This window comes from Petromyzon marinus, chromosome 10, assembly GCF_048934315.1.
Source record: "Petromyzon marinus isolate PM22_M1 ecotype Great Lakes invasive population chromosome 10, UKy_Petmar_22M1.pri1.0, whole genome shotgun sequence".
Taxonomy (NCBI): Eukaryota; Metazoa; Chordata; class Hyperoartia; order Petromyzontiformes; family Petromyzontidae; genus Petromyzon; species Petromyzon marinus.
Genome location: NC_133676.1, coordinates 14,480,222 through 14,500,621, shown reverse-complemented (window position 1 = coordinate 14,500,621; position 20,400 = coordinate 14,480,222). Strand labels below are relative to the sequence as shown.

The window sequence follows — 20,400 nt, the reverse complement described above, 5'->3', positions numbered from 1 at the left end:
CGGTAAAGTCACGTAGGTAAAAAATTAAACATAAATCACGACGTTTCGGCCACAACACAAGTGGCCTTCATCAGGTGAAGGGATTGGACTGTCCAGAGGACAGCGTTGGAGTGAAGACAGCAAGCCCAGGTCGCGTCCTTTAAGCTGTGTGGGAGGAAACAGAAAATGCCTTGACAAAGGAATTAGCATAAAGTGATGTACTACTGTGAAAGCTTGGAAATTAGCATAAAATGCTGTACTACTGTGAAAGTTTGGGATGCCACTACTTGAATAAATATACTGTACCAATGAAAATTATTTTAATGTTTGGTATGATTTAGAACAACGGAGTTCTCAGGACAAACCCAACTCGTGCACAGGATAGCACGCGGAGCTACCACAGAGAAAGTAAAACGAATTTTCGTACTGCCATCTCCTGGTCACCTCCCAGCCCAGAGAGTTTGGGAGTTTCACAAATACGCTTGATCCAACGGCCTTCGCTTGCCAAAGTTCTGGACCATAGGCGTGCACCTTCAAGCCTTGCTCTGTTAACACAGCCGGAGACAATAGGTTGCCAACTAAGTAAAGAGCAGGCAATGAAGGTAAATGGAATAATGTGACTCATTCAGCAGAGTGTATACATGTTTACCCCAAAATAACATTTGAATCAAATCGTGTGTTTGATTTCTACCTGCAAAATAATTACATTGGGGAACAAATCGTCCAGGCAAACAACTTGAACATATCAGCATGCAGCAAGGAGCTGTTAAAGGCATTCATGCAATTATGTATCTATGCGTAATAAGAATAATGCTGCTTCAATATGTACTTCAATAAAGTATTTCTAAACCTGTGTACATTGTGTAGCTCATTTCGGTTGTTGTGAGTAGTTACGTGTTGACTTTTAATATTGTGTTTTACTTTGTTGGAGGAATGTTGTACTTATGTCATTTGTAAGTCTGCATGTGCTGTGGATCCTAATCCCTGTCTGGTTTATTGGCTAGATAAGCGTTGAATTGCTTTGAACTACGCGCACTTTTTAATATCCCTTGACAACAATGAAGTTTGTTTCATTTCCATTCATGTGTAGGTGCAAAGGTTGTCCTTGCATTTACATTTCAGCAAGTTATTATTATTATTTATTTTCAAACCCGTGCTGCGAATATAATTTTTACAAATATATTTGCATAATGGAATGCAAAGAATTGTGTGTGTGTGTGTGATTGCAATATGAAGTGTTGAACCTAAGGGATAGTACTTGCACTATTTCTGCAGGTGTGCAGCATACTCCATAAAGGTGGTCAGGTTCGTGGTCAGAGTGTCTCTTGAAGTGACCCATCTGCTACCAGCCAGAGGGACAATAAAGACTCAGTGGTCCCTAATAATGAAATCTGTGTAAGCATGGCCAGGTAACTGCACAGGTGTCCTTAGGCAGGTGAAAAGAGGGTGATGCCTATTGGGAATTGACTCGCTTCACCTGTTCACACAGGTCAATAGTCACCTCTCTGTCTCCCTTTTGTGCAGAGGATGTGAAGGATCAAAGTGATGGCCTGGGGCTTGAAAATCTACTTCTGTCCCAAGTGGAGCAAGGTATGTTTTGCAGAGAGCTGTTCTTGCAGTGTTCTGAGCTCACAGGTATACAGTGAGGGAAAAAAGTATTTGATTCCCTGCTGATTTTGTACGTTTGCCCACTGACAAATAAATGATCAGTCTATACTTTTAATGGTAGTTTTATTTGAACAGTGAGAGACAGAATAACAACAACAAAATCCAGAAAAACGCATGTCAAAAATTGTTTAAATTGATTTGCATTTTAATGAGGGAAATAAGTATTTGACCCCCTCTCAATCAGAAAGATTTCAGGCTCCCAAGTGTCTTTAATACAGGTAACGATCTGAGATTAGGAGCACACTCTTAAAGGGAGTGCTCCTAATCTCAGCTTGTTACCTGTATAAAAGACACCTGTCCACAGAAGCAATCAATCAATCCGATTCCAAACTCTCCACCATGGCCAAGACCAAAGAGCTCTCCAAGGATGTCAGGGACAAGATTGTAGACCTACACAAGGCTGGAATTGGCTACAAGACCGTTGCCAAGCTGCTTTGTGAGAAGGTGACAACAGTTGGTGCGATTATTCGCAAATGGAAGAAACACAAAAGAACTGTCAATCTCCCTCAGCCTGGGGCTCCATGCAAGATCTCTCCTCATGGAGTTGCAATGATCATGAGAACGGTGAGGAATCAGCCCAGAACTACACGGGAGGATATTGTCAATGATCTCAAGGCAGCTGGGACCATAGTCACCAAGAAAACAATTGGTAACACACTACGCCGTGAAGGACTGAAATCCTGCAGCGCCTGCAAGGTCCCCCTGCTCAAGAAAGCACTATACATGCCCGTCTGAAGTTTGCCAATGAACATCTGAATGATTCAGAGGACAACTGGGTGAAAGTGTTGTGGTCAGATGAGACCAAAATGGAGCTCTTTGGCATCAACTCAACTCGCCGTGTTTGGAGGAGGAGGAGGAATGCTGCCTATGACCCCAAGAACACCATCCCCACCGTCAAACATGGAGGTGGAAACATTATGCTTTGGGGGTGTTTTCCTGCTAAGGGGACAGGACAACTTCACCGCATCAAAGGGACGATGGACGGGGCCATGTACCGTCAAATCTTGGGTGAGAACCTCCTTCCCTCAGCCAGGGCATTGAAAATGGGTCGTGGATGGGTATTCCAGCATGACAATGACCCAAAACACACGGCCAAGGCAACAAAGGAGTGGCTCAAGAAGAAGCACATTAAGGTCCTGGAGTGGCCTAGCCAGTCTCGAGACCTTAATCCCATAGAAAATCTGTGGAGGGAGCTGAAGGTTCGAGTTGCCAAACGTCAGCCTCGAAACCTTAATGACTTGGAGAAGATCTGCAAAGAGGAGTGGGACAAAAACCCTCCTGAAATGTGTGCAAGCCTGGTGGCCAACTGCAAGAAACGTCTGACATCTGTGATTGCCAACAAGGGGTTTGCCACCAAGTACTAAGTCATGTTTTGCAGGGGGGTCAAATACGTATTTCCCTCATTAAAATGCAAATCAATTTATAACATTTTTGACATGCGTTTTTCTGGATTTTTTTGTTGTTATTCTGTCTCTCACTGTTCAAATAAACCTACCATTAAAATTATAGACTGATAATTTCTTTGTCAGTGGGCGAACGTACAAAATCAGCAGGGGATCAAATCCTTTTTTTCCCTCACTGTATGATCATTGTTGCATATCCACCGCTTGGACAATGGCTAACCTGTGATGTCGCCATCCATCACAGTCCTGCAATACCAGTATCCATCAGTGGATTATTATTGATCGTCAAGCACATGATGCAGGTATCAAATTATATGCGTAAGAATCAATGTTTCTCGATTCGTATATGTCGTAGGTCATGGGTTCATGTGATCCCTCCAGACACTAGATGCCGCTAAATTCAATAGGATGTTTAAAAAAGTATAGATTCTTTAATCGAATCGTGACCCTGCATTGAGACAAAAATGTAATCACAAGGGGTGATAAATTATTCAATCCCAAAGTAATTCTTTAGAATCCCAAAAAATATACAAACACAAGCGTAATTTTAGGACTAAATAAGTAAAATTGTGGAATAAAATAAAATACCAAAAAAAATTCCCCACCGGATAACAGCTCATGTCAATGAAATTTAGTAGAAAAATGCTATCATAGTTACATGTGTGTGGTGGGGAATGTTGAGTTTATCGTGAATTAAACACAAGTTAATCACATACAGTATCCATGCACTTGCTTCTATTAGACATTGTAAATATATATTTTGTTAATATGCTTAATTTGTCTGGCAATATTTTTAATCCAAATCACTAAATGTTTGATGAAAATTGGTGAAAACAAATGGGTAATCATCACAGAACTTTAGCATTAATTTGAAACGTCATCCCTCTTACTGGAAAAAAAAAGTCGGAAAAACTTTCATGGAAAATATTTTAACAGTGAAATCTGCAACTATAAATATTTGGCCCTGTTCATTTATTGATAGTGGGTATGTAGACACACATTAATAATAAATGTGTTTGATGTGGCTGGGTGGCTCCAGGGGCCAAGGCTATGTCTGAACGTCTGATTTCAGGTATTAAGCAAACACGCTGAATTCCTGTATTCAAATATTCCATTGGAGACAAAACCAGGTTCTTCATGAGTTTTACGGTCTGAGTCCAGTAATCAATTCGGGACGATAAAGAAAGATGCAGCTCTGCAATTAAATTCTCAGACCGCTGATGGAAGAACGGTCTCTGCGAGATGGAACCCTTAAAGGCCCCTCTCGAGGGAACGTTGGCCCATGTTTGCATGCTGGCTAAAAGTTATAATTTACTGCACACACAAAAAAAAACAAGTATAAATTTGACATTGCACTCATTTCTATCACCCCATTTCTAAGACCTTAATTGGTAGTGTCAAGGACCACTCACTTACCTGCAGAGCGAAGGAAGCATGGCTTTTAGGGCCAATGCATGACATATGCTTAAAGCATTTAAACTCAGAGCCTGCAATGCATCTGTCTGGCTCTTGAGGAGAGACAGATTCCTCTGAGTGCAAATGTGTTGTGAGTGTGAGTGATGGACAATAAATCCCTGAGCCGAAGATCACCTCGTGTAGACTCCGTTGCATTGGTAATACAAAAAAATATCTCCATACTCAAATGCAAAATGGGAGGATGCTCATCGACATGTGTGACGCTGGGCCACTGGTGGAAACTCCAAATTCCCTGAGAGAGAGCTGTTGTCTCCACAGCATGACAACTCAGTTGTTTCCATTCTTCACGAATAACATTCTGAATCGACCTCCAACCGGAATTCTGTGAGGAATTGAACAAAGTATAAAATGTGAATCGTCACGTTCAGACACCATAGCGCAACTGGGATACTATGTTCCCCCCCCCCCCACACACACAGCGGTCCCATCGGAGGAGACCCAGGCTGGGCCACACGAGGCAGAGAAGGAGTTGGACGCGGTGGAGGCGGAGGGCGAGGACGAGGAGGCCATGGGGGGCGGCAGCCCGGGAGCAACCGCCCCCGTTGAGGGGACCCTCGCCGAGTTCCTGCAGCGGCACGACACGGCCATCATCTACCCCGAGGACCCCGATGAGGTGTCCGGAGGGATGCCAGGAACGCCCGAGACTGGCGTGCGAGATGACAACGGTGAGCAACGCACGCGCGCCCTTCTGCTGGCATCAGAGTAGCCTCACGCTCAAACACACTTTGGGCTGTGCCCGTCACGTGCGGAGGTTCTGAGGCAGCCGTGGAACATCTGAGGCAGTCTCCCTCACCACTGTTGACTTCCCAATCCAGCAAGTTAAAGTTTTCATGTTAATTTTATATATATGGATTACGGCCCTCAATTTGACAGTGTGAAGTTTTTACTGAGAGAGGTGAGCATTGGAATAAGGCAATACAACAGAGAGCAGTGGACAAAAACACTTGAGATATCGTATTGACCGTTCAGGAACGTAAGTGGCGCTTGGCCAGGACGTACTGCTAGACGAGATGATGGCTAAAGGATGAGACTGGTGATGGAATTGGAGCCAAAGGAGGGAACAAAACCTGGTAGGATGCCCACCGCAGAGATGGAGCGATGAAATTGGCTGCTGTGGAGGATCAAGAAGGACTGTGGCATTGCAGGAATGTGTGGCCTTCATCCAGCAGTAGATTCATGATGGCCGCTGATGATGAGTGCTTATGAGTCTCTGTGTATTTTTAATGTGAAACTTTTAAGCATTTTTTTACCACTCGGTACAATAAGTACATCATGTATGCACAGACTATGTATTTATAGGGGGCCATACTGCAAGCCAAGCCAGATGCTACATTCCATGTAAATTAAACTATGATAAGACATTAAGATGCAATCCATTATATAATACCTTGCATGTTACCATTACTCTCTTGACTAATTAATTAGGTGGGCAAATTAGAGTATTTGCTAGGCAATGGCTGCCTTTGCCTTCTGCAGATTCCACAAGCGCAGCCTGTAATTACACATTTTTAATATTTGATGGTATTATACAGTTAATTACTGGCAATGAAGAAGGCAGTCTTGCATCAAGATACGTCTATTCCTGTGGAAGGTGATAGTTATATTTCCGTAATTCTGACATTCATAACTTTAGCATATTCAATGTTAGGCCAACGTGACGGCACATTTAGAAGCCGCAGTTCTAAAGAAGCAAAAATGGCACAATGCTCCCAGAGAACAGGCTGCTATTTGGAAGATGCTAATAACCTGCCTCGTCCATGGCTACAATGTGAATGTGAAAACCCCTTGATAGATTCTGAGCTGTAGAAGTAGTATAATTAATATGTAATGATTCATCGTGTTGGCTTGGCTACATTGTTTCCGAGCACTCTCTCTCATACTGCTGTTAACACACACTTCACTAAAAATGTACTGCATATATTAGAGCACAATGTACGAATTACCCCTGCCACAATAATGCATGGTAAAGATTATAAATAAACTCATTGAATTATCTTTAAATAATTTTTTTTAAAACTTATACAGCTATAACAATGCTTCAATACTCCTACCATATTCCAGTCATCGCAGATTCTAGTATGAGCTGCTCATGACCAGACTTCATATTCTTTGGGTCTTTCGGTAAAGTCACGTAGATAGGTTCAAAGAAAATAGCAAAAACTACGACGTTTCAATCGCAACACAAGCAGTCGTCATCAGAAAAAGGGGGTTAGCTTCTAAAGACAAATTTTAAACCTTTATAAACAGTTGGCCTTTAGACGCTAACCCCGTTTTCCTGATGACGACTGCTTGTGTTGCGATCGAAACGTCGTAGTTTTTTTGTTATTTTCTTTGAACCTATCTACGTGAATTCTAGATTTAAAGCTTTCGTGACTCCAAGGATCCATACTCTTTGGTTCTATCTACGTGACTTTACCGAAAGAACCAAAGAATATGAATTCCTGCAGTCACGAAAGCTTTAATTCAAGATTTAATGACCAGACCTTTGTTAATTAATTTACTATGCTCTCATTATCCTCTTTCATTGATCCTAAAAAAGAAAAGCAACAATAAAAAATAACAATTATGCACGTTCAGAAATTCCTTTCAAAAGGAAATGTGAAGAAAAAATACTAGCAACTATTGTTATGCCATCATGTGTTTCTGCGAAGGGTGTGTGTCCATGCATGCGAGTTTATGTTGTCCTGTCGAAGAAAAGTGTTACTGCAGTAAGCGCATTGCAGTAGGAACCCAGTGATATTAGTTTTTATCCCTCTTACGGCAACATCGGTGGCAAAAAAAATTTTCACCAATCCCGAGTTCTCCCCTTAAGTTAACCCGGCCTTAAATTAGTACCCTGGTGCAGTGTGTAGACGTCAGCACTTGGAAGACAGGCAGCGGGGCGCGTGGTTTTCCCGGCCACACTACCTCCTCGTGTGCATCATGCTCCTCAGCAGCACTTTCCCCCTACCATCTGTTAAAAGGCTACATACTAGAGGGGGGGGGGATCTTTACCTCTGTGCATTGTCGCGTGCCCAGGGACTCCAGACGCGTTCGCGGGGCTCCTCGCCTGCCCCTACTGCAACCGGGGCTACAAGCGGCTCAGCTCCCTGCGAGAGCACATCCGTTACCGGCACGAGCGCGCCATCAACGACACCGCCGGCGGCCTCGCCGATAGCCACAAGCAGCAGCGTGCCCAGGTGATGACTTGCAGCGTTCGCAGGGCACGCGCAGTGGCCGATGCACGCACGCCTCCCTCCCCCGCCTTGTATCCGACAACTAGGTAGCGCATTGCCCGCGGTGTACAAGCTCGTACCAGACGCACCGCCGCTGTCGTTATGCCTGCCCTACGACTGATAGATACGCACCGGGGGGAAGGAGGACACTCAGGACACAGGCCTTGCTTGCCTATGCTCTGATAAAGGGTTATTGCTCGAAATGTTAATCTGCTATATAATTCGCAGATTTTTTTTTTATATATATACCTGCAATTTACTTTTGTTTGAGCTAATTTCTTAACGAGTTTCTTTTGTATCTACTGCTGAAATAGTCCTCCGTGTCAGTGTGCCCTCTGTTCTCCTGATTCGAAGGAAATCCTTACAGTCACAATACACATATATAGCACATAGATAGATATTTTCTACTCTTCTTGCTTTATAGTCATAACCAGGATGGGCTGTGCGGTTAATTTGAACTTTACTAAGAGCTACCTGTGGAATTTCTCACATGCTGTTCCATAGATATCTATTACTGGTAGGAACGAAGTTGTAATACTGGTAGGAACGAAGTTGTAAACTGAGTGTACCAGCCTGCAATAGATTAATGTGTCCGTCCGTCCGTCCCCTTTCAATACTTTAACGAAGTGAAATCTCGTGCTGTTGGGTGTAAAATCAGCAATAGACAGCGCAGAGACTTGTCCTACCAGCCCACCCTGCAGGGACCTGTTTTATTAAGCCTCTGTAAAGTAGTAGGTGGCTGTAGGGAGTATGATTGGTGCAAACAGGACCTGTGGAGATGGTAGCTATGGTCATGGCTCAGTGGGAGAGCGTTTCATGGTGGGCAGCAGGGAACAGACCCAAACTCTGAAATGCTATTGAATTCTGATTTGCTACATATTTGCCAAATCTTAGAAAAATGTTCTTTCAGAGAAAAGAAAATCCTCCAGTCTAAAATAAGGAATATGTTTTTAGTCGGTTGAGCCACTTCCATAGTCATCGTTCTTGTTAAACGTTGGATAGAATTTTGGTTGATTCACTTACCAAACTCTTATTGTGGTGCAATTTCCTCAGTCAGGGTGTTCTCACATGCACAGTATCCCACGATGTTCTGTGGTACAATATTATCTTCTTGCCTGCTTTGGACAAAAAATATACTTTGATTTATTGTATGACAGCAGCATAATTTTAATATTTGGGCATTTACATTTATAATAAACTGGTTGGTGTTATACAGTTATTATTAGCAATTGCTTCTGTGAATTATAGTGAGCATACATCAGAAATTCATTTTTAAGTCCATTACAATTTTTCAGCCTTTTGACAAAGAGGTACAGTTAATGGAGTTAATTAAAATGCACAGTGTTTACATCAGGAAAATGACTCATTAATCAATTCCTTTTTTAGATCACTGGGGTTATAAATATAGTTTTTTTCCAAGGCGGACCCTGGAAATACCGATATATGTGAGAAGTAATTGCTTTAGATGTTGTAATATTGTTCTATATTCTTTGTACGATTTTGTGAGTAGTCAACAGTTGTCTCATGGAATTGCCACAGTAATGTGTAATGACAATCATTGATTCAGCACCACCAGTATAAATGAAAAACCACCATACACTTTATTCAGTGAACTTATTTTAAAACAAAAATTCATTAATGTATAGAGCCACATTCAGGGTAGTTTTAGTACTCTTTTTTACTGGCAGTTGGATGTCACTAATAATCTTTGCAACGTCTTGAAAGCACGAGCAGTAAAAGCAAAGAGTTACTGAAGTTTATATATAACAGTTTGTTCCCAACACCTTTATTTACAGAGTCAATCACAGAGCACTGGGAACCGGAAATTTAAGTGCACAGAGTGTGGAAAAGCCTTCAAGTACAAGCACCACCTGAAGGAGCACTTCCGCATTCACAGTGGTGAGTCTCCTGGGAGTAGCCCTCAAGTTGAGGATGTGTCTGCTCTCCCTGCTAATAATTGGCATTTTTTTTGGAAGCAATAAATGTGACACTACTTACGAGGTGGCAGAACATTGCAGGCCACTTTCCTTTATGGTGTTAAAAACAGTGCTTCTGAAATGTACAAATATATGTATATACACGTAAGTAGAAGTTACGTTGAAATAAAATGTCAATAAACGATTGCATTGGCTAGGATGCACAAGCACACAAAAACGCTCACCACATTCAATATTAACACTGCTTCATAAATGTGATGTACAATAAGCCAAGCACTTTGTCCAATGGCTCTCCACATTGCTGGCAAAGGTCCATTGCCGAAACATTAGCCAAGCATACATTGTCTGTGAATGAGGTAGTTAATGATGAATGTGGAGGGTTTTTTTTTAATTACGTTCACACAGCTTCAGGAAAGAACATGAATGAATGATTGGTATCTTTTATTCACTTTCAAAGCACTGCTTAGATGATCTTCTGACAGGCCTCTCAAAGAGAGGGGAATTAGGCGGCGCAAAAAAATCGTGACCGCTAACCCGCGATTCCTTCGCCTGTCGTGCGCAGGTGAAAAGCCATACGAATGTCCCAACTGCAAGAAGCGTTTCTCCCACTCGGGATCCTACAGCTCTCACATCAGCAGCAAGAAGTGCATCGGGGCTCTGCCAGCCAATGGCAGGACACACGGGGGCAGAGCGGGGGCTTCCGCGCAGGCGTCCGCAGCTTGCCTTTCCCCTTCCGGCTCCCCGGCCGCTTGCAGCAGCCCGCCCTCGGAGGGCGCTCGGCTCGTTTCCACGGCGAGCGCCGTGACCGCCGCCGGCGGTGCGGACCTGCACAGGGGCGTGCAGGTGAAGGCGGAGCCGGTGGACTACCCCAACGGGGACTATCGCGCCATGGTGGTGATGGCCTCGCGGGGGCTGTCGGGACTCGTCCCCTTTCTGAACGGCGGCATCCGGGCGGCTCACTGCCTCGGCGTCCCGCCGTACGTGGCCACCGCGACCGCGTCCGGGGCGAAGTCCGGCGCGCGCAAGACGCCCGAGGCGGCGTACGACCCGTCGCTCGAAAAGCGCAACGGCGACTTTCGGGGCTCGAACGGCAGTGGCGAGGTGTTCAAGCGGGAGCATTGCTCGACGACGGCGGCCTCTCCGCCCCACATCTCCGGCGGCGGCAGTGCAGCGGTCGTGGCGAAGGGTGCAGAAGGCCCTGCGCGCATGGAAGAAGACCACGAGAATTGCACGCAGAGTGACGCGGAGGAAACCGGCCGGATGGCTGTCAAGATAAAGACCGAAGCCGCAGAACCTGAAGACCACCAGCACAAGGCGTCCGAGATGGAGAGCCATTTGCCGGTGACCAGAGAGAGGCCCTGCTATGCCTGCCAGTTCTGCAGCGAATCGTTCGCAGGCCCCATTCCTCTCCACCAACATGAGCGCTATCTGTGTAAGATGAACGAGGAAATCAAGGCCGTCTTGCAGCCATCGCCACCACATTCCACTTGTCCCACGCCCAAGAAAAAGACAAAGAACTCAATCACCTCACACACAGCTGGAAAAGCATTGGTTGGAGGCTGCCATGTGCCCACTATTGATGACCAGCTCGCATTGCTGAAGTCATACCTCTACGCTCGAAACATCGAACCAAGCCCGGAGGAGCTCATAAAGATTTCTCTAGCCATGAGCCTCCCGGGTGATTTGTTGCGGCAATGGATGGACAAGAAAGGACCAGTGACAGATGCTGTACCCAGTTACTGCACTTCAGGAAGTTCTCCATCGTACAACATCCAGGAGGCATCACAGAGCCATTCTCCAGCCAGGCAGGGTGTGGGCAGCAGGGGAAGCAGCCCGCTCCAGCGCTCCGGAATGTTCTTGCCGAGCAGTGATGGCATTCCAGCACCCACAGCACCGACGTCATCCCCGCACGGAGGGAGCGCGTGCGTGAGAAACGGCCACCCCAATGGCCTGACCAACGGGCTGCAAGATCAGTGCGAGCCACTCGACCTGTCCGTGCCAAAACTGAGCCAGGTGAAGCGAAGGGGCAAGGAGTCCCCCCCCAGCCACCGTTTGGGTGGACACGGTGGAGAAGAGCAGCCGTTAAACTTGACAACCGGCACAGGCGTTTCCAAGTCAGTGTTAAACTCCTTTCATAGTGCGAAGGCCTCGCCGACCCACAGCATCGATGATCTTCCTGAAAATAAGCCTGTTATAAGCGTGGCATCCGTAGCAAGCTATGCTCCCGGCGGTCAGGTGTTCACAGGCTTTCCCCCACCTCTGGGCTTAATGCCGACGCTCCACATGGGCTTTCCAGGGCTGGGGCATTATGGAGGGATGGACACAGGTTCTTTTCTTCCGAGAATCCCGCCCTATGGAGGCTTGGCAGAGGCAGCATCCTTGACTGATGGACAAGACAGAAGAGGCCTGCAGAGACGACACCTCACACAGGTGAGCTGTGCAGATAATAGGTTTTGGGGACCATAGAGATGTGTGAATGCATTTGCCTATGAAGACATTGCATTATTAGTATTAAGTGGCAGACTCCTGTAAAGGCTGGTTATGCTAAACGGAACTTAACCGATATTCTTTGAGATGCTGCCATTTGGCTTTTCGCGTTAAAGAGTCACTTTCACCCTGGTAAAAGCAGTTTTTACCCTGGGGTGACATGGGGGTGATGTACATCCCCATTGGCATCTCTGGTATGGCCAGTATTTCCATAGAACAACCACTGTTCGGCCTCCTGCAAAGCAGTGGACATTTTACAGACACTGAAAGGATGATAGGCTGATTAAACTCCCAACCTGGGTTCAATCTCACGATGTGTCGATTGTGAGTTAATCTCTCGAGCTGCCGACATCATCCGGCCAAATGTTCACACATTAATGCACTGCACACCAGTGTCAATTTGTGGCTCGAGGCATGAGGAGGCCAACGGCAAAGTTCACCTTTGGATTTGCAATCACGGACGATGCGTTCAGGTGGACCAATTGGTAATTTGATTTGAGCACAAAGGCAGCGAGCGTGCGCGCGTGGTGATGCACCAGCGCTGGGCTCCCACCAGACCAGGCCTCCTGGGAAGCCTCACGGGCTGCGTGTTGGCCATGCGGTGGAAAGAAAAAATGGCTTTTGTTGAAGCCACCACCAGTGCATTCCAGTTTCTCACTGGATCCACTTAGACGTGAAACTGAAAAACCCGAGGCCGACTTTGTTTTGTCCTCAACCAGGAGTAATAAACTAACACTGCTGTACACTCAATGCATATATATGTACTTTGTAGTTGAATCGAGAAACGTTGCCCTGCGGCTATTTTAACTGAACGTAATGTTGTATCTAATTGGAAGCATTATAGAGGCAATCGTGCTATATACTGTATGTGAGGGGATGTTAAGCTTAATTAGTATATATTTGTAGTTTTTATATATCACAATTCACAGGATTGACCATAAAATGTAGGCAGTGGTGTGGGATGCTGTTAATTACTATTTTCACCTTAACCTTATCCAGCGCAGGCAAAATCTAAACGTGCATTAACGCCTACCCCTAAACCATATATGCGACAAAATATGTGTTAACTGTTAATAAATTAGTTTTTGAGACACTTAAATAAAATTCTAACTGAATTAGACATAATTGTGCCATATGTATATTTAACTTTAAATTGCGCCCTATCAGCCATTTGGCAACTACAAATTAAATGCTTAATACTAACTAAAAAAGCATCACGTTCAAATTCTATGAAATAATTATCAGGGATTCAATTAACCCTCGCGAACAGGTATAATGTAGCCCTTAAACATAATGAGGCAGCAGTCACTGATGAAAGATGTGATAATGCAGAGAAAAGGGCATTTTGGCAGGGCATTCTAGCATCATGTCAATGCATTTGAATGGTACTGCCAAAAGCAATACTAATTGCAGGCTATTGAAAACTAATTTGACATCCTTCAGCACATTTACCTCAGCCCTGATATCCAAAAGTCACGCGATTCTGAATGCTGATAATGGGGTTCTTTACTCAGCGTGGGTTGGATCACGCACATTTCATCGTGCACGAAATAATCCAAAGACCTCAAGATGGTTAGTAGGTAGAAGTACATCAAGTGTGATCCTGACCTATCCTCATAGATTTGTATTCCTACATCCACACTCGTTAAAATAATTGGCCACACATACCGATGCAGGCTATAATAATTAAATCATGTACGGCCGGCCCTTCATCCACTGCTGGATAAAGGTCATGGGGATTTTTTTGAGTGTGCACTTCACGAAGCTACTCCATGTAGTTTGATCAAGAGGGTGGAGGGTAGCCCCACAGGACCAGATCAGATATCACGTTTAGATTACTTAGATTGTTTTGCTGCTATAAATTTGCACGCGATAAGCCACTTTGTTGAACCGTCATTTGTGGCCAGGTCGCTTCTTAAAAATACGTTAATAGCTCCGTGGGCTTTACCCGGTAAGATAAACAATAGTTTAGTTTTATTTGTATATTTTTGTTAAGTGATTTGTTTACCTTGCTTATACTTAGCATTCCTATCGTGTTTTTGTACTGTTTGTTGTTGTAACGTTCTGAGCCACCCTGACTGGACATCAGTGAAAATGAGCTTTATAGGTCATCCGATTCCTCCAGTACGAATAAAATATTATGATTCTGATCACTCACCACTGATGTTACCCTTTGCCGGGTATCAAACTTAGGTCGCCGGGTTTATAATGCAGTGTTCCAACTACTCTTGTCACCACTCCATTGCAAGACCCTTGTGAATAAGACTCGTTGAGTCATTTATGATTCAAGAAAATATTATAGTAAAACTAATAAAAGAGACTCATTTAAATCTGTCATCAGGTTACTGCAAAGGCTTAGCAAACATCTGTGTGCCAACTAACAGACCGTTTGCGATTTCCGTGCGACGAGTTCGAGATAATCACGCTCGCAATCGTGTCTGGACAGGCGGACTCGCCGGAAGAAGGCATGGGGAGTCCTTTGGGCTCAGACGAGGTGACGGACTCCGAGTCGGGTCTCTCTGTGCGCAAGCGTCAGAAGAAAGGGGAGAGTGCACCGGGGGGTTCGTACTCGTGTGACCTGTGCGACAAAACCTTCCACAAGAGTAGCTCGCTGCTACGGCACAAGTACGAACACACGGGTAAGTCCCATCGCGTGTGCCGCGTTCAACAAAGTGTATCGCAGCAGGCCTTCGCAACACTGTTCCTTAAACGTACCTTTGCGTCGCGATGTCACTGGAAACACAACGAGCAGCGATCTTGATTCATGGACAGAATTGTAATGTCGTATTATTTGAATAAATTTTTTTTAAAAAAAATATTAAAAGAATTCCAATTCAAATTCTGGAGTTGCTGTTTTGCATATTCATCTGACAAATTAGGTAATTGATTCATGATCCATTTTCACGTGATTAATAATGTGCTTAAATTACTTTTCATTAGCCACGTGAAAATAATATCGGGTTGCTGGAATGCCTGCGATACTGCTTTGCAATTGAAATATTTGCTTGTCCATTGATTATTACATTTTTTCTTACACAAATGCATATTGGTGCGGTGTCTTCTTAAAAATAATATTGCTCGTTATGAAAGTCAACTAAGCGCATGCCACTTTCTACCTCCGATTAGTATGGTTGGCTACGTACGATGCAGCAGAAGTTCAACATACACAATCACATATTATAAGGATCGCCTTCGTGAACGGGGGTTTTAACACGACGCTCGTTCTTGCTCTTTTTTTACGCATTTCAGGAAAGCGTCCGCACCAGTGTGATGTGTGCAACAAGGCCTTCAAACACAAGCACCACCTCATCGAGCACTCGCGGCTGCACTCGGGGGAGAAGCCCTACCAATGTGACCGCTGCGGCAAGCGCTTCTCTCACTCGGGCTCCTACTCGCAGCACATGAACCACCGCTACTCCTACTGTCGGCGCGGAGAGGGCGATCGGGATGGCGAGCCAAACATAATGGGATTGGAGCGAAGCATTATGGGAGAGGAGCCCAGCGTGCTGGGGGAGGAGCAAGGGATGCTGGGAGAGGAGCTGGGCATTCTGGGAGCGCAAGGGGGTGCCTCGGTGGTGGAGGATGCCGACAAGGGGGCGGTCGGACAGGAGGAAACCATGATGGAAGAGGAGGGAGGAGAAGAGGGAAGTGCCACAGAAAATGGATCAAAATGTTCCCAAGAGGAGGCGTGGGGAGAGGAGGAAGAGCAGTGTACGAAGGTGAATGATTACGAGCGACAGGGCTTTGAAGACGCCGCAGACGAGGAGGCCGAGGAAAAGTGTTCCGACGCAGCAGCAGAAGAAGGGAGAGCAAGTAATGAAGATGAGGAAATGGAATTGAGCGGGGAGTTGGACGGAGGCACTACACAAGTAGGACAGACGCAAATTAAGTGTGAAGATGACGACGACGATGATGAAGATGCAAGCAGCAGCTTAGGGGCCTCTCGATGATTTTCCAGCTCCTTGCTGTTGGAGCCGTCTCACTGGCCTAGAGGCCCAAGACTACCATTATTGTTCTAACCATTGCTGTGCCTCAGCTGTCCTCTTAAGTTGTTTTTTTTCCTTGTTGAGTGAAAGGATGTGCCAGTGATGTTCGAGCGAATCAATGTGCCAGTGTTGTTTGAAAAGCATTTGATTGCAAACTTGCCATATCGGGCTAAACTTCTTGCAATTCAACAGGCTCTCTTGGACTTTGTTGGACTTTTGGTTTTACAAAAAGAAAAAAGTATGTTGTACCCTAACCTGTTAATGTAGACATTTAAGCATAATACTTTGATCAGTGTATGGTAGATTTTATTTTTAAGTTGTTAAGCCTGAAGGATAAAATGAAGAGAAATTACCTTAAGTGAAAAAGGTAGAAAAGCCTTTAATATGCAGAAATTTTTGTACCATTTTTATCTGTGTGCCACTCTTTTGTAAAAGCAGTGTTATTTTTTAGGCAAGCCAGTTAAGTAGCTTATACTTCCAACACTACATCAGTATTCAGTTCATGACATGCACCGGTGTTATTTTATGTAGCCAGATTTTGTGCATTGTACATTGTTAGTGCAATTTCACATTGTCGCCATCACACTAAGTCTTCAAATTAAACTCCCAAATTAGTGGTTATTTTTCTTAAACAATGCTTCGATAACTTTTCTATTTATGTTTCTTAATTGTTGTTTTCATCTCTGTAATTTATTTCATACTTTAGAGTAAACTAGATGGTTTTATAAATAGATGCTAGAATTTTATGCAGTTCATGGAGAAAAAAATGTTTCACTCTTCTCCCTGTGATATGTACTTGCCGTAACATTTACATGCAGTGTTAACCTCTGTTTTTTAAATTGTTGTTTATCTGCCCAACAGTATTTCCCAGCTGCCCAACCCTTTTTAATGACCTTACATTTCATCGCAGTTTGTTTACTGATGCAGCCAAATGGCTGACACTTGAATTTGTAATTTTAACTGTGGAAATAAATACCAGCCACACAAGGCCCCCCCTTGTAGCAACATTACTTTTTCCCTCTAACTATTCGGTCTGTGCTTTTACTCTCAGCTTGGATTTCAGTTGCCAGGACATCTTGGCATAATAATAATGTATCAAGTCAAGGGTAAAGTCACTGCTTGTCTGCCCAATGCACAGCCCGTTAGCGATTAACCAATCTTCTTCCCGCACCTCCTCCTCTGCTAAGCATCACTTTGGTTGTGCCTTCTGTATATCAATTGTTATTTTTGTTCATTTTTCCCAAGCCAATGTGTCCTATTGACCAAACCCCATCTGCTGTCAGTTTTTTTTCTTTGCTAAGTTTTGGATGGGCCAGAAATGTCTATATTTTGACTTGTTTCGGCATCACCGTTATACAGTATTAACATTTATTTAATTGACAATAAACTTTCCGAAACACCTCTTCATACTCTGGGTCAGTCTTCTCAGTTTCTTTAGGTGAGATTATTGAGTGCCAAAGGAGCAAAAAAGCCGCTGCTTGTCACTGCTACTTGCTGAGGTAGGTAATGTTAAGGGCAAAGGTCAATATGTAAGAAAAAAAGGACCAAACCTATGTGCTCCCATGATCGAGAACACGTGCATTTTATTGCTCATTAAACTTAACACACTATTTTAATGAGGCATGTAATCTGCACCTTGTCATACTATCTTGACATGCGGATGGTTCACAGGCTCACAAAAGCAATTAAGAAAATCCCTCTGATGCTTTTCATTAAGTAAGTTTAAAAAATCCTGTCGACACCAGTGAGAGCAAAGTTAAAATTATTTATCTAAAAATAAATATGAAAAGTGCCATATGATAACGAGCTCATTTCCATCAAAATAAGCGGCTGTTAGTCTCTAATAGTTCCGCACACTCGTTCCCTGGTAGAGAGGGAAGAAAAACCCTTGACGCCGAAATGGCCTCGTGTTGAACTTTTGTGTCCGGGGAGCTAATAACATACTGAACATATCGGACGATTAATTTTAACAAATTTTGTAATGGACCGAAATGTTACATTTGGAATACGTTACCGTTTGATAAAAATTTCCATAAACAGCATGTTCGTTTTAGGGCTCCTATCGTGTATTTGTATTTAACTCTTTAATGGTTTAAAGGTCACATTTTCTTACAAATGAGGCAATCTACTTGACCAAATCTCTTCCAACTTAACCCTTCAACTATTTTAAGACTTAACATTTTCTCAATATCTCGCTTTTGTTTTCAAGTAGTACCACAGGTCCGGCAGGTACACCTGTACAATAAAATACAAAATAAAATGCAGGTCGCATTCCCGAATTGGTTACATCATGACCGCAGACTAAAAAAAAAAAATCCTTGTTTCCCCAAGCCTGATAGTAACTGCATAGACGCACGGCCCCGAGTCTGATCATCTTTTCGTGAGACACCCGTGTGCTGGCTACGTTTCGAGACTTGTGTGCTGCTACGGTGGAGTGTGGGGGGTGGGGCGTGCCTGCTCCTGTCTGCGGGGGCATCCGGAGGAAGCGTTAAATGCCCGACATTTACACGTGGCCGCTGGACACAACCGTTTGGGGGACGCGCGTCTGCGTGCACCGCATCCGAGAAGTCTCTGCAATTGCGTTGCGAAGCGTGCGGCAAGGGGGCGCATTGTACTATTACATCATAAACATCGTGGGGGGCGTGGGGGGCGGGTGTAATATCAACACTGCAATCGAGTTGTAAGTTATTTTTTTAAAGCGCACGTAGTTTTAATGGGACTCTTAAAATAAACATTAATTGTGGGAGATTGTTTTAACAGCGTTAATATTTTAACCACCTGATTCAATAATAAAATAGTATTTGAATGTAAAGGCTCTTCAATCATGTCTATAGTACTGTATATCCAGATTTAGTCCAGATTTAGTGCAGCTTTAGGGGCACTGCAGTGGCGAGACGTTGCCTACCATTGCCTGGCATACAGGAGGTCGTGGATTCCATGACGCTCGCATATTTGGAGTTTGCATGTAAAGTATGAAGCCGTTTTTTCCTTCCACATTTAGAAACGTGCGTTTATAGTATTTGGCTGCTATACATTTCCACGTGATAAGCCACTTCGTTGAGCTTTCATTTGTGGCCAGGTCGCTTCTGACAAAGAGCTTCATAGTTGAGTGGGCCTTGCCTGGTAAAATAAAAACAAGTTTAATAGTTAAGTTTACCACTGCAGTCTCATCTCTTCACAGCCAACGGAGAAGTTAGGGATACATAATCTAGCTTCCTCCTTGTGTTTTCTAGTAGGACTGTGTGTTGTTCAGCATCATGTCCGATGCCTAACACTGCCATGCGCTTGGAAACGTCTTCAGTTTCTGAGAGCTCTAAATTCCTGAAGAAGCTTCGAACACGTGGAACGAAACGTCGAACGTCACGCCGAGCAACACGCAGTACAAATCTGACAACACATCGGAGATCCATAAGCACAAGCGCGGAAATCTATGCAGTAACTGATATGTATTTACAGAAATGTCTTCTACACTGATATTAGGCAGAAATACATTCAAATCACGCAAGAAGCGACAATTTGCCCTTTTTTTTACCCCACCAAATGTCAGCGCAACCTGTTCTTTTGCCAACGTGTAATGTAGGAGCATCATGATCACTCTCGTATCGCATTAGCATAACGTTACAACACAGAACTGTCCTAAAAGCAAAAACAAGGCGTGTATTTATCCCACCACCACCCCCCACGCCACACAAAATATACCAATACATTGAGGGCATGGGTCCCGGTGCTCATTTTTTCGCTAAAGACTCACGGCCGCCTTTGGCCTCGCGTGTCCACCGCTGCCTGTGCCGTTCTTCTTCCTCCTCTGCGCGCACCTTGCAAGCCACGGTCACAAGCAGCAGGGCCACGGGTCTGCGCGCCTGACCACAAACCTCACATTTGTTTTCATCTGCCGGGAAACAAAAGTCCCTCGCAGCAGCAACAACAACAGCAACAACAGCAACAGCAGCTGCCGCCTGCTTGCTGTTTCCTGTAGAACACGGCAACATAGCACGCGCAGATGTGTTGCCAGCCAACAGACGATGGGGATAGAGCGTGAGGGGCAATGCCTCAAGGCGTTAGTTGGTGCCACACCACAGGGCCCCGGCAGTATAATGAGGCCGCCTCGGGTGCTGCACCGGAGGGGGGTGGAGGAGCGGGGAGGGGTTCCTCTCCAGGAGGTGCCACTAAGTTGGAGGTAGCGCTCTCCCTCCCCTTCGTGTATCTTAAAGTGGGAAGCATGTGGGCTCGCAACGTCACCTTTTTTGGT

At 44.6% G+C, this 20,400-nt stretch overlaps 1 protein-coding gene across 8 annotated transcripts in view; it reads left to right on the top strand.

Annotated features, from left to right (window-relative positions):
• Window positions 1-17,558, top strand: part of LOC116940850 (zinc finger E-box-binding homeobox 2-like) — a 141,405-nt gene extending 123,847 nt beyond the window's left edge. For 7 of the 8 annotated variants that reach the window (XM_032951120.2, XM_032951116.2, XM_032951119.2 and 4 more), the window contains exons 3-9: window positions 1,504-1,569; window positions 4,946-5,191; window positions 7,545-7,705; window positions 9,538-9,640; window positions 10,241-12,108; window positions 14,612-14,804; window positions 15,415-17,558. In XM_032951120.2, coding sequence (XP_032807011.1) covers window positions 1,504-1,569; window positions 4,946-5,191; window positions 7,545-7,705; window positions 9,538-9,640; window positions 10,241-12,108; window positions 14,612-14,804; window positions 15,415-16,115 — 3,338 coding nt within the window. In that variant the 3' untranslated portion in view covers window positions 16,116-17,558. The remainder of the gene's footprint in view (window positions 1-1,503; window positions 1,570-4,945; window positions 5,192-7,544; window positions 7,706-9,537; window positions 9,641-10,240; window positions 12,109-14,611; window positions 14,805-15,414) is intronic. The other variant, XM_032951115.2, reaches the window with a different exon arrangement.
• Window positions 17,559-20,400: the final 2,842 nt, after the last annotated feature.